This window comes from Mobula hypostoma, chromosome 13 (genome assembly GCF_963921235.1).
Source record: "Mobula hypostoma chromosome 13, sMobHyp1.1, whole genome shotgun sequence".
In the NCBI taxonomy this organism is placed as follows: Eukaryota; Metazoa; Chordata; class Chondrichthyes; order Myliobatiformes; family Myliobatidae; genus Mobula; species Mobula hypostoma.
The window spans coordinates 61044660-61069687 of NC_086109.1; the positions used below are offsets into that span (position 1 = coordinate 61044660).

The 25028-nt window shown below is 41.9% G+C and overlaps 1 protein-coding gene across 2 annotated transcripts in view; it reads left to right on the top strand.

Moving 5' to 3' along the window:
- Positions 1-1759: 1759 nt before the first annotated feature.
- Positions 1760-25028, top strand: part of LOC134355627 (pleckstrin homology domain-containing family O member 1-like) — a 48339-nt gene continuing 25070 nt past the window's right edge. The window contains exons 1-3 of one of the 2 annotated variants that reach the window (XM_063065789.1): positions 1760-2111; positions 2796-2921; positions 3438-3560. In XM_063065789.1, coding sequence (XP_062921859.1) covers positions 2103-2111; positions 2796-2921; positions 3438-3560 — 258 coding nt within the window. In that variant the 5' untranslated portion in view covers positions 1760-2102. The remainder of the gene's footprint in view (positions 2112-2795; positions 2922-3437; positions 3561-25028) is intronic. The other variant, XM_063065790.1, reaches the window with a different exon arrangement.

Here is a 25028-nt window from a genome sequence, read left to right on the forward strand (position 1 = left end):
ACAGCTGGAGCGTGGCAGCACAACACATGAAAAATGGAAAAGTTTAAGGGAGGCTGCAAAACAATTTTACTAGCATTAATCCGGAGGGTATGATACAGATTGGGATGATGGGTTTGTTCTCCACACAAGGGAATCTGACAAAGGCATTTAAATCGTGAAGCAAGAGAGAAATTGCTGGGGGTCAAATGCTGGGGCACACAAGGTGAAGAACCCAAAACAGCGTTGGTCAATAAAACATAGATTAGACCACACTTTTGGAGCACTATAGAAGGATGTGAGAGGGTGCAGAAAAACTCCACGAGGCTGTTAACGGGACTGGAGGTCTTGAGTTATTAGTAGAGGCTGGATTGTCTGAGATGTTTTTCCCTGTAGTAAGAAGGCTGTGGGAAGACCTGATAGAAGTTAACAAAATCAGGAGGGCATATGTAGTCAGGGTCAATTGTCACCAACTTTTTCCCAGAATAGGAGAGTCTAAGTCTAGAGGGGTAAAATTTAAAAGAGCTCTAAAGGACAACTTAATTCACACAGAGAGAGGTGAGTGTATGGAAAGAGTTACCAGAGGAATTGGCAGAGTCAGGTACAATTATAACATTTAGACAGGTACTGTACATGGCTAGGACAAATTTAAAGGGACATGGGATTAGCGTAGATGGACATTTTGGTCGGCATGGATGAGTTGAGCCAAAGAACCTGTTTCTGTGCTGTGTAACTTTGAGAATCTAAAACATGAAGAAATCGGTGACTGGTTAGGATCTGGTTTACAATCCCAGGGTAGATATGGAAGCAGATCTAACCATAGCAATGCAAAGAGGCTTGGATTGGCATCTAAAAAAACATTGGAGCCAGGGCAAGGAGGGTGACCAGCAGAATTGCTTTTGATCTTCAGTGTGCTAAACTTTATGTGATTCCGTGATAATCTGTTTCATTTGATGATTAACAATGATCTGCAGTAAGTGCCTGAAGGGGAAGTCATTTCTTTCCATTGGAAACGTTTTTGTAGGACCACAAGCAAAAAGCCAAGAAACAAGACAAATTAGAAATGCTTGTACATGCTTGTACAAAAGGCCAGCATGGGCTTAGGGTAAAATGGCTTTCTCTGGTGTCCCTATCTACATCTTTTGTTGCTCAATTTCTCTATCCCATCTGTCCCCCTCCATCACTCCCCCTCCCTCTATCAACTCTCTCTCTCTACCCCCTCCTTCAACTCCCTGCCCCCTCTCTTCCTCTCTACATCCTACACCTTTCCTACCCCATAACCCTCACTCCTTCCCTCCTTGACCCATCTTTACTCCTTCACACCCTGCTTCCCTAATTCCCCTCCCTCCTGGTCCCTCTTTTCATTCTTACCTCTCCCTCACTCCCCTGTCCATCCCTACATGATCCTTCCATCCTATCCTCTCCTTCATTCCATTCTTGCTCCCCTTCTTCCCACTTCCTCCTTCACTCCATCCCTAAACCTCCCTCCCTAAACCCTCCCTCCATCCCTAAACCTCCCTCCCTAAACCCTCCCTCCATCCCTAACCTCTCTCTATCGTCACTCCCTCCTACCTTGCCACTCTCCTCCTATACCCTCTCTCTCCCTCCCTACCCCTGCCCTCCATTACCCTCTGCCTCCTTCTCCCACCCCTCCGTTACCCTCTGTCTCCTTCTCCCACCCCTCCGTTACCCTCTGTCTCCTTCCCTCTCCTCCCCTCCGTTACCCTGTCTCCTTCCCTCTCCTCCCCTTCATTAGCCTCTGCCTCCCTCCCTCCCCCGCCCCTCCATTACCCACTGCTCCCCTCCCTTACCCTCAGCCTCTCTCTCTCCGTTATCCTCTGCCGGTTTCCCTCCCCTCCGTTACTCTCTGCCTCCTCCAGCCGTAACTCACCTCTCCTTCTTCCCTATCCCTCTGCACCCCTCCCGCCATCATCCGCACCCTCTGCCCCTCCCCACTGTCCCTCTCCCTCATCCCCTCCCTCCCTCCTGTCTCCCCCTCCCCCCGCGATCGGCCTGTTGCCGGAAGCAGGCGCGGTGAGTCAGAGAGAGGAAGCGCCGAGCCCGGGCCGCCCCTCACAGGATGCTCGGAGCTCGGACCGTCCCTGCCCAGAGACCGAGCCGCCGGCATGGGAGAGGTGGGTGTGAGGGGCTGCCGCGGTTCGAGCCGGGCCTTCCCTGCCGCACTCCTTGTGCTCCGACTGGGGGATGTGTCTGGCGAGGGTCCCGGTCCGCGGGTGGGGTCGGGGCCTGGAAGTGGCGCCGTCCACGTCTGGTGGGATCGGGGTCCAGATTTGAGGCTGGGGCTCGGAGCTGGGGGACTGTGGGCTGGGTTCAGGCATTAGGAATAAGGGGAGGTGGACTGGGTTTGGATCTGGGGTTCGTGCCTGGGCCAGGCTCTGGTGGTCTCTGGGGTCTGGAGATGGGCTCAGGGGCCGTGTCTGAAGGGTGGTGGCTTCGGTCAGCGGGTCATGGTTTGGCCGTTCTGGGGTATCTCACTGGACTTGAGTCCGTGGTCTATCGTATTGGCGTCCTGGAGACTACCCGGGGAAAGGCTCTAGTGAGCTCTGAATGGGGTGAGCAGCTGGGGCGAGAGCTCAGGGTCTGCCTCTGTGGGGATGTGCTGACTGGGATGAGACGGTTTGGGGCTGGAGTTGAAGTTAAGGGATTTGAGTTTAGTTAAGGGAGTTGGGGGTGGAGGATCTCAGGTCTAGGAGTTGGAGTTGATTCATAATCCAGATTACCCTACCTCAGGCGATGACAGTTGGAGTCTTCTTGCTAGTTCCTTCCCAACTCACACTCTCTTTGTATCTATGTACCAGCAGGGTGGCAGTCCGGGCCAGGCTGGTTGGGTCCGCAAGCAATGCAGCCGTGGGCTCCTCGGGGGTGCCTGGAAGGAGCGCTACATCCGACTAGACAAAGGCCGTCTCCTCATCTACGAGCAGCAGGTAACGTCAGGGCATATCTCAGTACTAGCCAGGTCTCTAGTCTTGGCCCATTTTATTGGTTTTCCCTGCATTTTGGGAGTAAGCTGGATGTTTGAGGTCTGTCCCTGGTTTACCTTTGGGAGTGGTTGGGTTAAACTGTGGTTCAGCCCAGGCATTTAGGGCTACCTCTAGTTTCCCCTGAGTATCTGGGGGAAGTGCACAGATTAACTTTCTTGTTGATTAAATATGCACGCTTTGGGTTGAAGGGCATGTTTCTATGCTGCCTAACCTACAGGTCTAGGATCTGAACTTGGTTGTTTTCCAAAACTGTTTCAGCCTAGACATTTGAAGGTTACTCTAAGGTTTGCGCCTGGGATCTGGGGATGCCTTTGTTTTAGCTGAGAGCTTTGGCATCAGTCTCCTGGGATTTTGAGACAGCCTCGTGCTGAGCAAGGTTTTTGGCTCTGATTGCTGATGTTTCACTGGGATTTGAGGACAGTCGCCAGAGTCTGGAATCTGTTTTCTCCGCTGTTTCAGGGTGATGCCCAGTGCGAAGAGACAGTGGACCTTGGGAAATACCAGTGCTGCCAGGAGCTACGAGGATTACTAAAGAAGAGAAAACAGTTTAGACTGGTTCTTGTGCGTTGCTCTGGAGCGAAGGTGAGTAAGTAGTAGTTCAGAATTTCAATGTGGACAGAGCTGTGATGGGGATTTACATAAGGGACTGGATAGTGGTGGTGGCTGCACAAAGAGCTCACTGTTGGGTGGTGCAGATTGCTTCATGATAGACAGGGCTTGGGTTTTTAACTGGGCACAGGAAGAGAATCAGATGCAGGTGATGTCAGAAGCTAAGGTCTGAATATGCTATATGTGTGTATTGCATGCTTACCTTCATTGTCAGGAGCCTAGACTTTGGGTCTGGAAATCGCATTGCAGTTGTATAAAACTCGGAGTGTTGCATGTAGTTCTGGTCGCCACGTTACAGGAAGGATGTGGAAGCTGTGGAGAGGTTTCAGAAGAGTTTTACTGGGATAGTGAATACCCAAGAGGGTGTTAACTATAAGGAAAGATTGGACAAACTTGGATTATTTTCTCTGGAGCATCAAGGGCTGAGGGGAGACCCGACAGTCTGAGGCACAGAAAAGGTACATAGCCAGATCTTTTCCCCAGGGTAGAAATGTTGAATACCAGGGGGCAGAGCTTTAAGATGAGAAGGCAAATTAAAGAGAAGGTGTGGGGCAGATCATTTTTTTTTGCACAGAGCGTGGTATAGGTATGTGGAGTATACTGCTGGGGTGGTAGTGAAAGTAGGTATAACAGAGGTGGGAATGGAGGGGTATGAATCATGTGCAGGCAGAACAGAATTTGGTATCGTGCTCAGCACAGACAATGTGGCCTGGGGAGGGGCCGGTTCTGTGATACTGTTCATTGTTTAATATGGGGGGGGGGCAAGCTGCAGAGTGAAGCTGGGCTAGGATGCAGTGTCATTGACGTGTGTTGGCACGGGCTGGAGTAACACGGTTATTGGTGTTAGGCCAACTTGTATTCTAGCAGATCACTGCTGCTCAACACCTTAACTCCACATGCATGTCTTTGCTCCGCATTTGTTGATATTGAATAAAAATCTCTGCCTTGCTATTTTCATTCGAGCCCAGCATCTATACCTTCTTGGTTGTGTCATTTATAGCTTCTTGATTTTACCCTTAACCCGAATAAGCTCGAGTGGTTTCTCCCTGTAACCACGCAGAATTCCCCTGGGTGCTCCAGTTCCCTCATGTATTCAGAGACTTGTTGGTTGATGGGTTAATTGGTAAGTTATTCTTCATGTAGATGTGTGGTCAGTGAATCAGGAAGCTGTTGGTCAGAATCTAAGAGAGAAAGATTTTGTTGTTGAGGGGCCATGACCATAATATCATGGAATTTTAATTTTAAGTATGAAAGTGATGTAGTTTGATGTAAAACTGCAGTGTTCAATCTAAAGGGGAAGGTTGACAGAATGAGAGGAGAGGTAACAGTGTTGAAGGGCTTGACAGTGGAGGGACATTTAAACAAATAATGCTCAAATTGTAAAAACAAAATTTCTTTCAATGCCCAGGAGCCCAAAAGGAAAAGAAATTCATCTATGACTAACTAGAAACATTAAAGATAGGAATATATCAAAAGAGGATAAAGACAGAAATAGTGGAGGACCCAAGGGTTGGGAACATTTCAGAACGTAATGAACGAGAACAACAAAATTTATAATGAATTGCAAAGTAAAATATGAGAGTAGATGGGAAAGAAACATTAACAAACAGCAGGAGCTTTTATTGGTATGAAAAAGACACAGACCAGCAAGAGCCATTGTGAGGCCTTTGTAGATAAAGATAGGAGAATTTATCTAAGGGGAAAAAAGAAATGGTAGAAGAATGAAATACGCTGGATGTATTAGAAACTAGTTGGTCTAGTAAGAGAGAGGAATTGAAGCAAATAAATATTTGACAAAAAAGGAAGGCAGGTAAGCATGAACACCGATATATCCATGATGATCTACATTGTAAATTTTGAAAGAGGTGGTGTTAGAGGCAGTGTCTCCTTTTGTTACCATCTTGAAAGATTCTATAGATGCTGGAATTGTTCCTGTCAATTGAAAATGTGACTCCACTGTTTAAGAGAGAGAAAACAGGAAGTGCCGTCCTCTTAACTAATATGGGTGGTGGGGAAAATGCCAGATGTAATAACAGAACTTCTTAAAATAAAATTTGGTACTCAGAAGAATCAACAATGAAGGGAAAATCATATTTGATTAATCTCATTGTTATTCTTTTCTGTGTGTAACTAGTAGAATAGATAAGGCTGAATGAGTGGATATGGTGTATTTAGACTTCAGCGCTTTGGATAAGATTCCAGATAGGAAATTAACTGGCAACACACACAAAATGCTGGAGGAGCTCAGTAGGTCAGGCAACATCCATACAAATGTACAACCAGTCAACGTTTTGGGCTAAGACCGTTCTTCAGCACTCCCTTCTTCAGGAGATTGACTAACAAGAGTGGAACACATGTAATGACTCTAATCAGAAATAAGAGTATTGCATTGACATGGATTGGGAATCGTTTATTGTACAGAAAGTAAATGGGGAACGGGTAGGAGGGGACCAGGGTAAGCTTATCCTTCACTGCTGGGCTCAGTGGACTAGTGCAGGGATTAATGGTCGGGCCCCAGCTATTCATGATCATTGGTTTGGCTGAGGGGTTGTGGTCTTGTATTTTCCTGCTTGCTGATGATACTGAACTGGTAAAGAGGCTTTTAGAGAATTGGACAAGATCATGGCAGATCGGGTATAATGTGGTAAAATGTGAAGACACTTTGATGCACAAAGGAGAAAAGCAGAGTAACTGTTTAATGATGAGATACTGAGTAGTTGATATTCAAAAGGATCTAGTTGTGCTTGTATTTAAGCCTCAGAGGTGCAGCAAGTGATTAGGAGGACAAATGACATGTTTCCTTTTATTATGAGATGGTTTGATTACAGACTGTATTGTTGAGATGCAGCCTGGAGCATGTGTACAGCTTTCCTAACCTTACCTAAGAAAGTACAGTAAAAGTATTCAGCCCCTAACCCTTTCTTCACATAAGTGAGTATTGCAACCAAGGTTTTTGATCAAGTTAACTGAGAATTTTAACTTGTGAATCACATGCTCCTTTTTTCACAGTAGGGCCCAAAAAACAGGCAAAATCGTAGAGCATGGAAAACTAAAAATTTAAAAACTGAAATGTCAGCAGTTCATTCATCCCTCTTTTCTCAGTACTTAGTTGAACCACCTCTCGCAGCTATTACAGCCAGTAATCTTTTTGGATAACCATATACTTTTATATGGACTTTTTATATGGGAGGGACTTTTTACCCTCCTCCCATCTGGTAGTCGCTACAGGAGCCTCTGCTCCCGCACCGGCAGGCACAGGAAGAGCTTCTTCCCTGAGGCTGTGACACTGCTGAACCTCACATCACAGTGCTAAGCAGTATTGCATCCGTATTGTACTGTCTCAGTACTTTTATATTTGTGTGCTGTAGCACTTTCTTTATTTGCAGTTATTTTGAAAATAACACTATTTGCATTTCTGGTCAGATGCTAAATGCATTTCATTGGCTTTGTATCTGTACTCGGCACAATGACAATAAGGTTGAATCTAATAACCATATATAACAATTACAGCATGGAAACAGGCCATCTCAGCCCTTCTAGTCCGTGCCGAACTCTTACTCTCACCTAGTCCCACCAACCTGCACTCAGCCCATAACCCTCCATTCCTTTCCTGTCCATATAGCTATCCAATTTAACTTTAAAGTGACAACATCGAACCTGCCTCAGCCACTTCTGCTGGAAGCTCGGTCCACACAGCTCCCACTCTCCAAGTAAAGAGAGGTCTCTGTTAGCTTTGAAAAATGTGATGGAGCAAGATTTGTCCATTACTCCTTGCAAAATTACTCAAGCTATGCCAGGTTAATTGGGGAGCGGTGGTGGACAGCAATCTTGAGGTCTTACCAGAGAAGTTTGGTTGGGTTAATGTCAGGACTCTGACTGGGCCATTCATGGACATTAATTTTCTGCCTTTGAAGCCACTCCATGGTTGCTCTGCTAGTGCACTTTGGGTCATTTTCTTGCTGAAAGACAAGCTTCCTCCCCAGTTTAGGCTTCCTGACAGAGGCTAGCAGGTTTTTATCCAGGATCTCTCTATTTAGTAACATTCATCTTCCCATCAGTCCATACCAGATTTTCAGTCCCTGCTGCAAAAGCACGCCATAGCATTCTGCTACCTCCATCATACTTTACAGTAGGGATGATGTTACCTGGCTGATGAGTGGTATTAGATTTATGCCACATGAAATGCTTAGTGTCAAGGCCAAAAAATTCCCCTTTATTCTCATCCAACTACAAGGCCACCTTCAACATCTTTACGGTATCTTATAAGTGAAGCTTTGCAAAATCTTGATGGGCAAGGATATGCTTTATTTTTTAAGTCAAGGCTTCTTCCTTGCCATTCTTCCATAAATATCGTTTTGTGCAAGGCCTTAAAGATTCTGGAGCCATGAACCTCATCTCCGTTTGCAGCCACTGACCTCTACAGCTTATTCAGAGTGACTGTTGGCGTCACAGTAGTCTCTCTTACAAGTGCCATTCTTGTCCGGTGACTAAATTTAGAGGGATGTTGTGACCTAGGCAGTGTGGCTGTGGTTTAATATTTTTTTCCGCTTTTTCATTGGGCTGCACTGAGCTCCGAGGTATGTTCAATGCCTTTGAGATGGACTTGTACCTTGCCACAGATTGGTGCTTTTCCATCATCATTCCCCTGACTTGTCTTGAATGCTCTTTTGTCTTAATTTTGGTTTGGTCTGTTGAAAATCTACCATACTGTTGGATCTTACAGAGAGTATTAATTTTTATTAATTAGTCGAAACCAGGCGATCCTCCAATTTTCTACATCAACAAATTGGGTGAGTTAGTAAGGTAATATTGAGGAAAGTTAGCGTAGAAATTGCAAAGGGGATGAATAGTTTTTCAGCCTGGTTTTTAATTCTTAGTAACTTGTTGACAGGTTTTGGAATTTTTCTTTTGATTTGACATCATGCATGTTTTGTAAATTAGCTCAAAAAATCCTACTCTAATATATTTTAAATGTAGAAAATGAGACAGTAAAATGTGAAGGTAGTTGTGGGGGCTGAATACTTTTTCAAGGCACTGTATGAACCTGCGATAGAGGAGTACAATGAAGATTCATTAGACTGCTTCCATAAATCCATTTTGTTGCTTTGAAAGATAGTGAGTATATTGGGACAGTCATTTACGTTTAGAAGAATGAGAAGTAATTTGAACAGGTTTTCTTAGAATTTCTCAAGAGCTTGAGAGGTTGGATGTTTTCCTGACGAAGATGTCTAGGACAGGGAGCATGGTTTGAGAAGAAGATATCAGCCATTTAGGATGGAGATGAGGAGAAACCTCTTCACTCGGGGTGATGAATCTTTAGACTTCTGTATCAGACACTACTGTAGAAACTCAGTCGATAAGCTCAGTAAGAAATTGCTAGATTACTTGGTATTAAATGAATCTCGGGACTTGGGAATAATACTAGATGATGGGGCAGAGGTAGAATGTCAGCTCTGTTATCAAAGTTGGTGATGAATCAGCATATAGGAGGGAGATTGAAAATCAGGCTGAATGGTGCCTCAATAACAGCCTCTTACTCAATGTCAGCTAGATGGAGCTGATAATATTGATTTCAGGAGAAGGAAACCAGAGGTCCATCAGGCAGTTCTCAATGAAGAATAAAAGGTGGAAAGGGTCAGCAACTTTAAGTTCCTCAGTGATATTATTTGCATGGAAGTGTAATTACAAAGAAAGCACAGCAGCACCTCTACTTTCTTAGGAGTTTGCAGAGATTTCTCATGACATCTTAAACTCTGATTAACTTTTATAAATGTGTAGTAGAGATTATATTGACTGGCTGCATCACAGCCTGGTATGAAAACACCAATGCCTTTGAATGGAAAATCCTTCAAAAAAATAGTTGATATGGCCCAGTCCATCATGGGTAAAGCCCTCCCCATCATTGGGCATATCTGCATGAAATGCTGTCACACAAAAGCAGCATCCATCATCAGGGACCACCCAGGACATGCTCTCTTCTCACTGCTGCCATCAGGAAGAGGGTACAGGAGCCTCAGGGCTCACACCACCAGGTTCAGGAACAGTTACTATCCCTCAACCATCAAGCTCTTGAACCGAAGGGGATAATTTCACTTGCCTCATCATTGAAATATTTCCACAACTAATAGACTCACTTTCAAGGGCTCTTCAGCTCATGTTCTTGATATTTATTATCTATTTATTCCTTATTATTAGTTTGTATATGCATAGTTCATTGTCTTTTGCACACTGGTTGAATGCTCAAGTTGTTGCAGTCTTTCATTGATTCGGTTATGGTTATTATTCTATGGATTTATTAAGTATGCCCGCAAGAAAATCAATCTTCGGCTTGCATATGTACTTTTTAATAAGTTTACTTTGAACTTTGAATCACAGAGCAGACTCAAAGGGCCAAATAGCCTCCTCCTTGTCCTTCTAATATTTTCTCACATTATGTAACAGATTACTGGGAAATACGTTATCAAATGACCTGATGGGCTGAATGACTTTTGTTGAAAGATACATGAGAAATTTGAAGTTGTTCCCTCTGGTTTAGACTTAACTGCTAGAGGAGACAGTTTCTGCTTATCTATTCTTTCAAATCCCTTTTACATTGTAACCACCTCGTTTAAAATAACTTCTGACTGTGCTCAGGGGCTACAAGCCAAATTAATACAACAGTTACTCTTAATTTAGCACAATTTACAAACCTTCCCCACACCCTGTCTAGAATCAACCACAGTTCTGTAGGTAGCCCTATTCAGCTGGAACTTAACTCGCTTGCTTTTACTGTCCAGTTGTCTTCAGATCAAGGCCAAGATTTATTTTTTAAAATTACATTCTGAACCTATACACTAACTTTTCATTATTTATTTATGTGGCCCTGATTTTTTTTTCAGACCCAGTAGTGCCTTGTTATTTAGAAGACTCCACTTTTCCTTTGAGGGTGCCTGACCTCACCCATCCCCACACAGAGGCGCATCTGCCAGATTTTGCTTATTTGTTCACGGGAGATAGATGCCTTTCTTTGTGGCTGCATTTATTGTCTAGCTGTAATTGACTCTGAATTGAGGCACGGAACAATCAATCACATTCTTGACTTTGGAGATGTATGCATCCCAGACTGAGTAAGAGAGGCAAGTTTCCTTCCCTGAAGGACATTAGTGAACCACGTAGATTTTTACAAAAGATCCAAGTCGTTTCATGGTTACCATTGTTATATTTTTTTTAGATTTAGTTCCCTAGTTGCCATGACACCATTTGAACTTGTGTCCCTTATCAGTAGTTAAGGCCTCTAGAGATTCATGCATTAACCACTGTTCTACAGTACACTCCTAGAGATGTCATCCACAGAAATCCAGCAAGTTAGTGTCCGTAATAAGAGATCCCACTGTCATACCTGCAATTGACATTGAACTGAAAAGTCTGGAGTTACTTGGACTCTCTCTTCCACTGAAGAAATATCACATTATTAAGTACAGTGCCTATAAACAGTATGTACAACATTGAATCACACTGGATTTATTTTGGCTTTTTTGACACTGATGAACAGAAAAAGACTTGTGTGTGAAAATGAAAACAGATCTCTACAAAATGATCTAAATTAATTACAAGTATAAAAATGCAAAAGACTTGATTGCATAAGTATTCATAGTCATAGCCATACTTTATTGATCCCAGGGGAAATTGGTTTTCGTTACAGTTGCACCATAAATAATAAGTAGTAATAAAACCATAAATAGTTAAATTTAAATAGTTAAATAGTAATATGTAAATTATGCCAGTAAATTGTGAAATAAGTCCAGGACCAGCCTATTGGCTCAGGGTGTGTGACCCGCCAAGGGAGGAGTTGTGAAGTTTGATGGCCACAGGCAGGAATGACTTCCTATGATGCTCTGTGCTGCATCTCGGTGGAATGAGTCTCTGGCTGAATGTACTCCTGTGCCCACCCAGTACATTATGTAGTGGATGGGAGACATTGACAAGATGGCATGCAACTTGGACAGCATCCTCTTTTCAGACACCACCGTGAGAGAGTCCTGTTCCATCCCCACAACATCACTGGCCTTACGAATGAGTTTGTTGATTCTGTTGGTGTCTGCTACCCTCGGCCTGCTGTCCCCGCACACAACAGCAAACATGACAGCACTGGCCACCACAGACTCGTAGAACATCCTCAGCATCGTCCGGCAGATGTTAAAGGGCGTCAGTCTCCTCAGGAAATAGAGTCGGCTCTGACTCTTCTTATAGACAGCCTCAGTGTTCTTTGACCAGTCCAGTTTATTGTCAATTCGTATCCCCAGGTATCTGTAATCCTGATATATCATATATGATATATTAATAAGACACACCAAATCATCACTGGTGCAGCCAATTGGTTTTAGAAGTCACATAATTCGTTAAATGTTGATCAACTGTGTGCAGCCAAGGTTTTTCAATTGACTGTAGTAAAAATACACCTGTATTGGGAAGGTCCAACTGCTGGTGAGTCAGTATCCTGGGAAAAACTACACCATGAAGACAAAAGAACTCTCCAAGCACCTCTGCCAAAAGGTTATTGAAAAGCACAAGTCAGGAGATGGATACAAGAAAATTTCCAAGTCACTTACTATCCTTTGGAGTACAATTAAGTCAGTTATCAAGAAATGGAGAGAATATGGCACAGCTGTAAATCTGTCAAGAGCAGGCTGTCCTCAAAAACTGAGTGAATGTGCAAGAAGGGGACCAGTGAGGGAGGCCTCAGGAGACTTATGACAATGCTGGAGGAGTTACAAACTGAAAAAGGCTGTTCCCTCATGATCACTATGCAATCTGGCAGAGTTTAAGCAGTTTTGTAAAGAAGAATGGGGAAAAATTGCAGTGTCCAGATGTGCAAAGCTGATAGAGACCTATCCACACAAAATCAAGGCTGTGATTGCTGCCAAAGGTGCATCTACTAAATACTGGCCTGAAGGGGCGAATACTTATGCGATCAATTATTTTGTGTTTTATACTTGTAATTAATTTAGATCACTTTGTAGAGATCTGTTTTCACTTTGACACGAAAGCATCTTTTTCTCTTGATCACTGTCAAGAAAAGCCAAATTAAATCCACTGTGATTCAATGTTGTAAAACAATAAAACATGAAAACTTCCTGGGTGGGGGGGAGTGAATACTTTTTATAGGCACCTTATATTTAAATTTTCCCATATATTTAAATTTTCCAACCCATTGTACAATTTCTGCAACAAGAGAATGTTCAGAAGATTGTAAGTTAGCCCGCTTTAAATTTTTCCTCATTCACTGTTTTTAATATCCCAGGGTGAAAACAACTTTACTAATTTTAAATCTGATTTGTTTTCCCCCATTAAAGTAAAAAAAATCTTCCTTTTCATTTTGTTTTCTTTCTGTAATTGGTATTTTATTTTCTGTAAAAATACTGCTAAGGTATACACCTACCATTTCCTTATCATGATTACTGTAGCGCCTGTGCCTTTCTATAATAGGTCCATGGCTTTTTTTAGTCACTTCCTTTCTTAAGTATATTTATAAAACTTTACTTTTACTCTTGATGTTGCACTTTACAATCTTTTCCTTTTCCCTTACAGTAATTCATTTTCTTTTTTTAATCATATTTAGTATACAAAGGAATAATCAGCCATTAAAGTCCTTGATACTAATCTGGAATTAAATATTCCTTTGAATGCCTCTGTTTATAGGTTTACCTTAATAGTTTATGTCTCATGGAAGACAACTCATTTAAGGGTAAAACTTTTTGTGACTTTCCCTTTTTCTTCCCAAAACTAACATCAGTTTTGTTCATGTTATGTTCACTGATCTAAAACTATTCATTCCATGTCAGATCGTTAAGCAGTTCTGCTGGCCATCACGTTTCCTTTTTGTTCTAAATCATTTGTTTGAACAAACACTCTGAACGAGTTTTGTTACATTTATGACTTGCACAATTCTTTTCCAACCTATGTAAAAGTAAAAATTTTCCATGATACTCAATTGGCTTTTACCAAGCTGCTTCTCTGGTGATAGTATTTATACAACCTGGTACAGCTTCATTGCTCTTTGGAGGTCTGTAGATATCTTCCAACTGCTTTTTCATCTTTACTAAATCCTTAATGAAACCTTTGTGTTTCATAATATCAAAAGTTGTAGAAGTATCTTTTTCCCATGTGGCTGTTCTTCCTTCCTTGCTTAATTTCCTTGTCCTTTCCAAGTTTAAAAAAATATTTGGCTCTCAGTCATGCCCAGCTTGTACTTGGGACTGTAATGACAATTATGTTATGCTCTGTTCGGTAAGGAACCTCAAGGAAATACAGTTGAAGTCAGAAGTTTACATACACTTAGGTTGAAGTCATTAAAACTCATTGTTTAACCACTCCACAGATTTCATATTAGCAAACTATAGTTTTGGCAAGACGTTGAGGACATCTACTTTATGCACGACATGAGTAATTTTTCCAACAATTGCTTACAGACAGATTATTTCACTTTTAATTGACTATATCACAATTCCAGTGGGTCAGAAGTTTACAAACAAAATCAAAAGAAATCAGCCAAGACCTCAGGAAAAAAAAATTGTGGACCTCCGCAAGTCTGGTTCATCCTTGGGAGCAATTTCCAAACACCTGAAGGTACCACGTTCATCTGTACAAACAATAGTACGTAAGTATAAACACCATGGGACCACGCAGCCGTCATACCACTCAGGAAGGAGACGCATTCTGTCTCCTAGAGATGAACGTACCTTGGTACGAAAAGTGCAAATCAATCCCAGAACAACAGCAAAGGACCTTGTTAAGATGCTGGAGGAAACAGGTAGACAATTATCTATATCAACAGTAAAACAAGTCCTATATCAACATAACCTGAAAGGCTGCTCAGCAAGGAAGAAGCCACTACTCCAAAACGGCCATTAACAAAGCCAGTCTACAGTTTGCAAGTGCACATGGGGACAAAGATCTTACTTTTTGGAGAAATGTCCTGTGGTCTGATGAAACAAAAATTGAACTGTTTGGCCGTAATGACCATCATTATGTTTGGAGGGAAAAGGGTGAGGCTTGCAAGCCAAAGAACACCATCCCAACCGTGAAGCATGGGGGTGGTAGCATCATGTTGTGGGGGTGCTTTGCTGCAGGAAGGACTGGTGCACTTAACAAAATAGATGGCATCATGAGGATGGAAAATTATGTGGATATATTGAAGCAACATCTCAAGACATCAGCCAGGAAGTTAAAGCTCAGTCGCAAATGGGTCTTCCAAATGGACAATGACCCCAAGCATACCTCCAAAGTTGTGGCAAAATTGCTTAAGGACAACAAAGTCAAGGTATTGGAGTCGCCATCACAAAGCCCTGACCTCAATCTGATAGAAAATTTGTGGGCAGAACTGAAAAAGCATGTGCAAGCAAGGAGGCCTACAAACCTGACTCAGTTACACCAGTTCTGTCTGGAGGACTGGAACAAAACTCCAACAACTTACTGTGAGAAGCTTGTGGAAGGTTACCCAAAACATTTGACCCAAGTTAAACAATTTAAAGGCAATGCTACCAAATACTAAGAAAGTGTATGTAAACTTCTAACCCACTGGGAATGTGATGAAAGAAATAAAAGCTGAAATAAATCTACTATTACTCTGACATTTCACATTCTTAAAATAAAGTAGTGATCCTAACTGACCTAAGACAGGGAATGTTTTCTAGGATTAAATGTCAGGAATTGTGAAAAACTGAGTTTAAATGTATTTGGCTAAGGTATATGTAAACTTCTGACTTCAACTGTATATTGGAATAGGTGATATTAACATAAAAGCTTGGTCAAAGGAGAGGTTTTAAGATGAATCTTGGAGAAAGAATAGGAGGGAATTCAGAGGTTAGAAGCTGGCAGCTGATGGATGTAAGAAAGAGGCACCAGAGTGTGCCCTCAATTCTGCTTTGCCATTCAATAAGGTCATGGCAGTCTGTTCTGGGTTTCAATTCCACTTTCTTGTATTCCACAACTGGATTCCCCTAGTGTTCCGAGTTCTCTCTCAGCATTGAATATAGGCTACATAGCGGTTAGCATAGGGTGTAATGAAGTTCAGAGTTCAATTCTGGTGCCAACTGTAAGGAGTCTCTACATTTTCCTGTGGAATGCGTTAGTTTTCTCTGGGTCCTGTGGCTTCCTCCCATAGTCCAAAGACATACTGTGTAGGTTAATTGGTCATGGTGAATTGTCCTGTGATTAGGTTGGGGTTTGTCAGGGGTTGCTGGGGCAGTGTGGCTCACAGGCCTGGAAGGACCAGCTCTGCACTATATCGCTAAATAAATAAAAAATAAACATTGGATAACTCCAGTTCCACAGCTCCCTAAGGAGAGTTCCAAAGATCCATGATCCACAGAGACTTGAAATTCCATCTCATCTCTATCTTAAAATGCAACACTCTATCTGTAAATGATGCCTCCTTACTTTAGGTTCTCACTTGTAGAAACATCCTTTCAGCTTCTATCCCCACTGTCCATTCAGTTTCTGTAAGATCTCATTTCATTATTTTTCTAAACTCTTCATTGGGGTTAACCTTATGCTATGATATTTTTCTGAACTGCCTGCAGTGTCACCAAGTTCTTTTGAAATAAGCAGAACTGTATTCAGCAGTCCAGGTGTGTTCTCAACAATGCTCTGTACAAATTGTGACTTCTTTATTTTTTGTATTCTATCCTCTTTTTATGAAAAACAAGACTCTATTTGCTTTCCTCATTCCTCACTTTACCAGCACGCTAGCATTTTGTGTTTCATGTACCAGGTCACCTTGGTTTCCCATCTGTAGTCTCTTTCTATTTAAACAATGTTCTGCTTTTCTGTTCTTCCTACCAAACTGCATAATGTTATTTCTCACCTGCTAAATTTTTTTCCATCTGCTTATCCTAACTATATCCTTTGCAGACACTTTTTGTCCTTTTGGAATTTTGATATTCCACCTCGCTGGTATTGCCGGCAAATATTACTATAATACAGACAAACTTTTCACTTAAGGTTGTAAACAGTTGAATGCCAGCAGTGATCCCTTCAGCACCCTGCCAATGACAGATTGTCTAATGGAAAGTAATATGTTTATCCTGCTTCTTTTTTTTCTGTTAGTCACAAAGCCAGAGTGAAAGAGAGAGTGCTACTGAAGAAGGGATAATAGTTCCCAGCTGATTGGCAGAGGAGAATATTGACTAGTCAAAGGGGAGTGAGAACAAAATTCAGAGTTCAAAGTGCACTTGTTCAAATACAAAGTCTCCCTACAAGCAGCCATGAAACAAAGAACGCATTAAAAACAAAAGAGGATAGCTGAACACCCAATGTGCAGAGAGAAAATTAACAATTTGTGCAAACAATAAAGTAAGCAAATAGCATCCAGAACTGAAGTTCACCATGCCAGGCATCACTGCAGCCGATTCAGAAGTACACCAGTTGCAGGATATAGCCTCAGTCCAGCACAAACTTAAGCAAACATGACAGAACAGCGAGCTGAACCAGCCCGTCTTTCGCCTCTGACCCCTGACACCCCAATCATTTTAATCTGGCTTGGCGCTTAAATCGTCCAAACCTTTCGTCGCTTCTGGCCTTAGGCTCGGGCTCCGTCGCCTTGATAAGGGCAGTGCCCGACCTTTCCAATTTGGCTCTGCTCTTAAATTGATCAAATCTTGGATCTTTCCTCACCTCGCTTTACCTCTGCTCCGTGCATTGATTTACCCGCTTTTTCCAATTCAGCTCGGCTCTTAAATCAATCAAACTCAGATCTTTCTATAGCTCTGCTGCATGGAATTACCTCCAAGTCCACTCTAGCACCCCTAACCTGGACATGCTACAACCATCCTGCCCCAGCGAGACTCCAGTCACACCACAAAAATACCAGATTGTATAGGCAATTCCACTCAACTCCACCAGGGAAGCAATAGGCCACTGTTTGTAGCAATCACTTCCCAGAAAAAAATGTGAATAATGAAGTATTTAGTTGCTTTATTTTGTTTAATTGGCCACCAGCAAGTTGTTGCTCAGACCAGTAAGTAGAACCATCTTAAACAAGAGCCAGGGTGGTGAGAGTGCCTGCGAAGGTTGAGGAGATGGTGGGACATGGGTGGGGGAATGGGGGGGTGGGTCAAAGATGGTGGCAAAAAGAGGGGTGTAGAGAAGTGAGAGCTGGAAGAGGAGAGAAAGTAGGTTGATGGGAGAGGCAGTGGGTGGCAAGGCTGTGTAGTAGAAACCTGGGGAAAGGGAGAAAGAGTGTGATATCTTGTACATTTACCCTATAGATACTCTAAAACAGTACATTATGTATATTGTTATTTTAACATCATTAACACATTTTATTTTTTACAATATTTGTATTGAGTTATTTTTAAGTATTTTTAATCAAAATTCTTCAGCTTTGGTATGCAGCCAAAGTTTTACATTGAAACTGATGGGAAACGCCTTTTCAATTTGTGCATTTTCACAATACAAATCATTTCCCAGAATGTAACTTCTTAACAGGGAAATCTCTCCCTGTATGGACATTGAAAATGGGCATTTTCCCCTCCCACTTCCAAGGAGAGATCCATAACTGGGCAGATAACACAACCTTTGAAACTCACACATGGCTTGAGGGTACAGTACATAGATCTTACCTATACTATTTTTCACTACATCTTAATTTTTTTTCACTCTTTCAACAAAAATGACTCCCTATACTATTGTATTGTGGTCAGTTTGTTCAATTTCCTGCGGTGGTTGTTCCTATCCACACAAGTTGTTGGACAAGTGACAGGGTAGGAGATCCTCCAATACCTCCTTCTGGATCCCAACACAGGTCTCACTCTAATTAAATCCTCCTGTCCTTGCCCAATGACCAAACTAGCATTACACAACTTATGGAATGTGACTTCTTCCTAGAACAAAATACTTTTCCCCTTCCTCAAAGCATAGCAGTGGCTGAAACTAACTTCAGCTTGTCAAATATGAGAGCAACTTGCTTGGATTGTGGAAATCTTCAGTTTATATTGCTGTGGATCTCAGTAATCCTCATTCCATACACTACAGCACATCACCAACCCTTTCCAGCTTAATTTATTCCACTATTAGTTAATTTTTCAGATGATTATTTCTGATGTTAATTATTATTTAGGTTAATTAATAATCTGATTGTAAGGTTTGCAGTGGGTTGTAAATTAGAGCAAATCCCATTAAAATAGAGAGAAATGAACTATAATACTTACCAGCTCACATCCTCCATGTAATGTTATACATTGAATTTCAAACTTTTGACTTTTTTGTGGCCATGGGTGCGTCATGTGTATTATCCTGGCACCATTTTAGAATATTTTCCCTATTTCTTTCATTTTGTTAAACTTTAGTCTCTGTCTTATTTTGAATATGCACTTAAATGAAAGCCTCCATCCTCTGCATAAGTAAGAGCCACCATTTAATTGTTCTGGTGACAAATCAGTCATTAATGTTGGAATGAACACATCAGAGGCTGATCAAGAGGTCAGAATTGAGGAATATAGATACCTATGGGAGCTATGGGCTAAGGGTTTGAAAATGTATAAAATTTTTAAATAAAATCAGTAAGTACTGGAACACTGTAATCTGTGGAAAGAGAAACAGTTAAAGTTTCAGGTCAGTGACCCTTCAGCAGAGCTGGAAATTTATTTTTAAATTGTATCGGTGTGGCATTGAGAAAAGGCCCTGAATGGTCACACAATTTAAGGAGCTGCCTGGTTAACAGATTAGTGAGGGCAGTTAAGGAGGGAGTGATCATGAATGGGCATATTAAAACTGTGAGATGCACGTCAGAGTTGTTGCTGAAACCTGAATCCAGAATCTGAATATTGGAAATGGCCAACATATATGCAGGGATTCATCTCTGGATCTGAATGAATATGCCACCACTGTCAGGCCCACGTCGATGAGATTCAGTCTGCTGAGGGCTAGATCTGTGGCGTTGAAGGCCAGCAATCCAGAATCAATCAGGAACTGCAAGTATGACATATAGAACGCCATCATTCCTGTGTGAAGTTAGAGGCACGATCAGAAGCACAACAGCTGTTGAGGGTTTGCTTGCCATTACTTCCTATAAGGCAAAACCTAATAGCATAAATAGTTTGACACCTATTAAACACGCCTTGTAAAGGAGAATAGCACTAGATCTGTGCGAATCCCCCCAGCGTCTGGTGACTCCCTCGATCTCTGTCTTAGGAGGCTGACATCAGAACATTCTTCAAGAGGGTGAATCCTCCAAAGCATCAGGCTCTGATGGTGTACTTAATTGGGTACTGAAGCCCGTAACAACCAACTGACAGGAGCGTTAAAGGACATCTTCAACCTCTCACTGCTATGGTCTGAGGTTCCCACATTCTTAAAAGAAAAGGGCAGCGATCATATTGCTGTGCAAGAAGAGCAGGGTGAGCTGCCTCAGTGGCTATCGGCCCCTGATGCTCCTGTCTGTCAATTGACATAGGTGCACCTCAAGATTGTGTGCTTAACCCATCGCTCAACTCTCCCTACACTCATGACTCTGTGGCTAAATGCAGCTTAAATACCATCTATAAATTGACAAGACACCACTGTTGTTGATAAAGTTTCAGATGACAGTGAGGAGGCATACAGGAGTGACAATGTTCAGTTGGTCAAGTAGTGTTGAAACAACCTTACATTCAACATCATCGAGACCAGGGAATTGATTGTTGACTTCAGGGAGGGCAATGTGAGAGAACTCACTAATCCTTATTGAGGGGTCAGGGGTCGAAAGGGTGAGCAGCTTCACCTTCCTGGGTGTCAACATCTCAGAGCATCTATCCTGCACCAAACATATTGATGCAATCATAAAGAAGGCGCGCCAGTGGGGATACTTCCTTAGGAGTTTGAGGTGACAGAAGACTCTTGCAAAACCACGGGGAGCAGTTTGAGTGGTTGCATCACAGCTTGGTATGGGCATTCCAATGCACAAGATCATAAGAGGCTGCAGACAGTTGTAGACTCTGCCAGCTCCATTACAGACACAACCCTCCCCACAGCAAGAACATCTTCCAAGAGTCAACGCCTCAAGAAGGCAGAATACATCACTGAGGACCCTCATCATCCGGGTAATGCTCTCTTCTTGTTTCTTCCGTCAGGGAGGAGGTACAGGGGCCTGAAACCCACACTCATTGATTCAGGAACAGCTTCTTCCCCTCCACCATCAGATTTCTGAACAGTCTAGGAACCATGAATATTACCTTGTTATTCTTTTTGTTTGCACCATTTATTTGTGTTTGTAATTTTTGTATTTTGCTCTGTTAAATACCTTGCTAATTATGTTAACTGGATTGATTATTCAGTCTTATTCTAAGCTGAAGATTCAGATTCTTGCCGCACTGGTCCAGGAAATGATCTTTAAAGGAAGTGCAGAAAACGATGAACTTCTGGATAACCTTGCTTCGTATGAGGGAAGCCAGCCAGGATTGCATTCAAACAGCCAAGTCTAGAGACAATAAAGAATGATGAAGAATTTAGCAGCAGGCGAGCTCAGGCAGGGTAGAACAGGATAAATAGAAAGAACCTGTTCCTATGGTCCCCATGCTAATTCTACTAGATGTCATGGTGTATGTGTTGCAGTTTGATGAGGTTTACTGTTCACCTTGGGATCAAAAAGATTGTAAACAGTCCTTCTCAGTTCATAAAGAAGAAGGGAATTGGTGTGCAGGGAGTAGATTTAGTGACCAACCATCTTGAGCAGGTAGAAGCCGACATATAATTCAGATGCCATAAATTGATCGACTGCTTACTCAGGGCAGTTTACTTCACTACCAAATACTGTCAGTACTGTCTTGCTGATGTGAGCTGCTGCATGGGTTGAGCACCAAAATATTTTCACTAACACTTCTATCCATTGATAAAGGGTTTAGCCCTTTAATGTATGACAGCTTTCTTTGCTCTACATTCTACAAAAATTAGCAGTATGGAAAATAAAGGTCTATTGAACTGCCAGTGCGTGAGAGATTTTCACCAACACATCACTGACTGTTGCTTGGTCTTCTGTCATAGCTGGAGACTGCTAATTCTGATTTAATGATTTGGTTGTGAATTAACCTCAATACTCAGACTCTTTCTCCACTTGACCTGGAAATAGGTCTTCAAAGGATGTGCAAGAAAAGAGTGATTTGAGACATAGGTGCTTAAATCCTTGAAAGTGAAAAAATATATGTGATACTGGGATTCGTAAATTCGGGCACAGCAGGAAAGTTTTGCAAGACCTGGTTAGAACAACAGGAGTATTGCTTCCATTTCTAGTTACCTAAGTTTAGAAAGGACTTGAACACCCGAGAAAGGTTTAGAAAAGGTTTACAATTTCAGGGTGAGAGATTCAGATAAGCTTAGAGTGGAAAAGCTGGGGGTTCCTAGAATCCAGAGGAGGTTAAGAGGAGATGTGATGGAGGTGTACAAAATTTTGACTGCTCTAGGTAGGGTAATGGAGTGTATAGTACTCTTCATCAGATGATTTCAAGAACTATATGGCACAGATCTAAGATTTTGTCCAAAAGATACAAGGAGGAAAAATTGTGTATTCAGGGGGTAGTTATGATTTAGAATTCAATTCCAGTAAAGGTGGTTGAAACAGAGTCAGTCAAGGAGTCAGTTGGGGAGGAACTTGAGGGAAAATAATTTGCAATCCAACTTGAAAAATATAGGACATTGGTCTGGATTGCTGAACAATAAGTCAGCACAGACTGGATGGTCTGAATGGATCCCCTCCAGGCTGTACAGTTCTGATATCATGCTCCCTTGATGTAAGGAGTAGTAGCTCACCTCTAGGCAAGCATTTTTGCCCATGTTTGTTGTAAACATTGCTGATTCATATGGTGATACCAAGTGGGGAAAGTTGCCAGGCTCAGTTGTGAGAAAAATATATTAAGAAACTGTTTTGAAAGCTATGCAGTTACTTGCTGAGTAAAATTCTGAAGTTAGAGTTAAATTAACTGTGCTGGTGAAAAAGCAGAAGAATACAATAAGCAGAAGTAAAAAGATGATGTGTATGTCACAAACTGCACTTTTAAAACTTTCCTCTTTATTTTAAATAACTTTTTTTTACAAAGTCCAAATTACTGTAAAGAATTTGTAGGAGGAACAAATCACTGTCCTGTAATGAGCTTGTATGTGAGCACAATGGGACCTGAAGGTATAGGTGTGCAATCGCTGCAGGAACTAATGGTATGTGGCTGTTCCTGTGTCATTGAGCCCACTGATGCAGTTAAAGCCTTGCACCTTTGTTACTAACATTCAGGTCAAATTCTGCAGTTTTTCTTCAGAGGCTGTTAAATTTTCCAATCTATTTTGGTGTTGTAGTGGTATATACAGTGGCATGCAAAAGTTTGGGCACCCCGGTCAAAATTTCTGTTACCATGAGTAGTTAAGTGAGTAAAAGATGAACTGATCTCCAAAAGTCATAAAGTTAAAGATAAAACATTCTTTTCAACATTTAAAGCAAGATTAGTGTATTATAACAGGAATTCTGCAGATGCTGGAAATTCAAGCAACACACATAAAAGTTGCTGGTGAACGCAGCAGGCCAGGCAGCATCTCTAGAAAGAGGTCTCGGCCTGAAACGTCGACTGCCCCTCTTCCTAGAGATGCTGCCTGGCCTGCTGCTTTCACCAGCAACTTTTATGTGTGTTATTAGTGTATTATTTTTGTTTTGTACCATTTTAGAGTGGAAAAAAGGAAAGGAGCACCATGCAAAAGTTTGGGCACCCCGAGAGATTTGCGCTCTCAGATAACTTTTACCAAGGTCTCAGACCTTAATTAGCTTGTTAGGGCTATGGCTTGTTCACAGTCATCATTAGGAAAGGCCAGGTGATGCAAATTTCAAAGCTTTATGAATACCCTGACTCCTCAAACCTTGTCCCAACAATCAGCAGCCATGGGGCTCCTCTAAGCAGCTGCCTAGCACTCTGAAAATTAAAATAAATGATGCTCATAAAGCAGGAGAAGGCTTTAAGAAGATAGCATGGAAGTAGGAAAATATACAAATGAATCACTTTACCTGTGCTGTTTGGGTCCCGAGGTGATAGGAAGGGAAGGGGGTCAAACTATTGGTAGATATTGCAGGAGATGCTTTTTGACCTCATCTTTAATGATGACCCTGAAAGTGAAAATTATCAGGAGCTGTGTACTGGTCCTCTGGGTTTCTGAGTGAGGTTGACCAAGAGCTGGAAGCTGGATGAAGTGGTAGCTCTTAAGTCAGATACTGGCCTTTTGGAATGTAGAACAGTACAGCACAGTATTGACCTTTCAGCCCTCAATGTCATCCAACGTTTAAACTGATTCCATGGTCAAACTAATCTTGTCTTCCTACACAGTCCATAACTCTCCATTTTTTCTTACATCCATGCATGTATCTTAAGAGTTTCTTAAATGTCCCTACTGCATGATCCTCTACCACCATTTCTAGCAGTGTGTTCCAAGTACCTACCACTCTTCATGTAAAAAAAACCAAAACTCTCTCTGACATCTCCCCTGTTGTTGTCTCTGTTTAAGTCCCTGGCCTAGTGTACCACTTTGGGCCCCTGTAAATGTCCCAAGGGAGCAAATAATCTGCTGTAAAGAAAGTCACCTATAGAACACAGCACTTTGCATCCAGAATTGTGGCTAATGGTGAGTGTGGTGTTTGGCCTCTGGCCCTGAGTGTGAGCCTAACAAGGTGGGTATCAGCCCTCTCAATGACTTACGTAAGGGAGGAAATAATATCTCTGCTCCTTTGTTCCTTTCGCTGTAGAACTCCCTGCTGTGACCTCCATGTTGGAAAAATAACTAACTTGATATAGCTTTTAAAAACACAGATGCTAAGGTTGTAAACATGTTTTTAAAAATGCATATTTTTCAAGGCTTGTTTAAGTACTGAGAACAGTCATGGAGTGGCGATAACTCACAATCCTGGCACTAGTTTAATCCTTCCCAAAGCAAACAGAGCATTCCTTAATAAAATAGATACATATTTTCTTAAAGTGTCTGCAGTACCTGCTTGATACTGTTTGGATTCAGTGTTATGATTATTTTGGTGAGTTATTATGATTACTTAAGAATTTTATAAAGATTTTCAGTGAGTTAACATTGTCCATTTCATGCTCTTAAATGTTGGCATTTTGAAAAATTTTAAGTCTCTTCTATGTTGTCAATTGGGTTCTATTGACCAATAAATAGAATTATTTTGGATTTTATTTCTCAGATGAAAATCTGAGCTTTACAGGTCATTTCAGAGTTTGTAAAGTGCAAAAGCCTTGCTGTAGTTGGCCCTGTGTGCATGTTAGGCAATGTATCTGTGGGATTAACCTTAAATTCTGGGTTTCCTTTGAGTTAGGAAATTGTGTCAACATTCTGTGTGTTGCAGGCTGGAGTTCCGTTGTATAGTTTTGCCTAATCCTATATTATACCTTGCGTTGAGAAGTTTAGACAGAGCTCAGTATCGCGTATTTCCTGTGGTGAAGCAGTCTA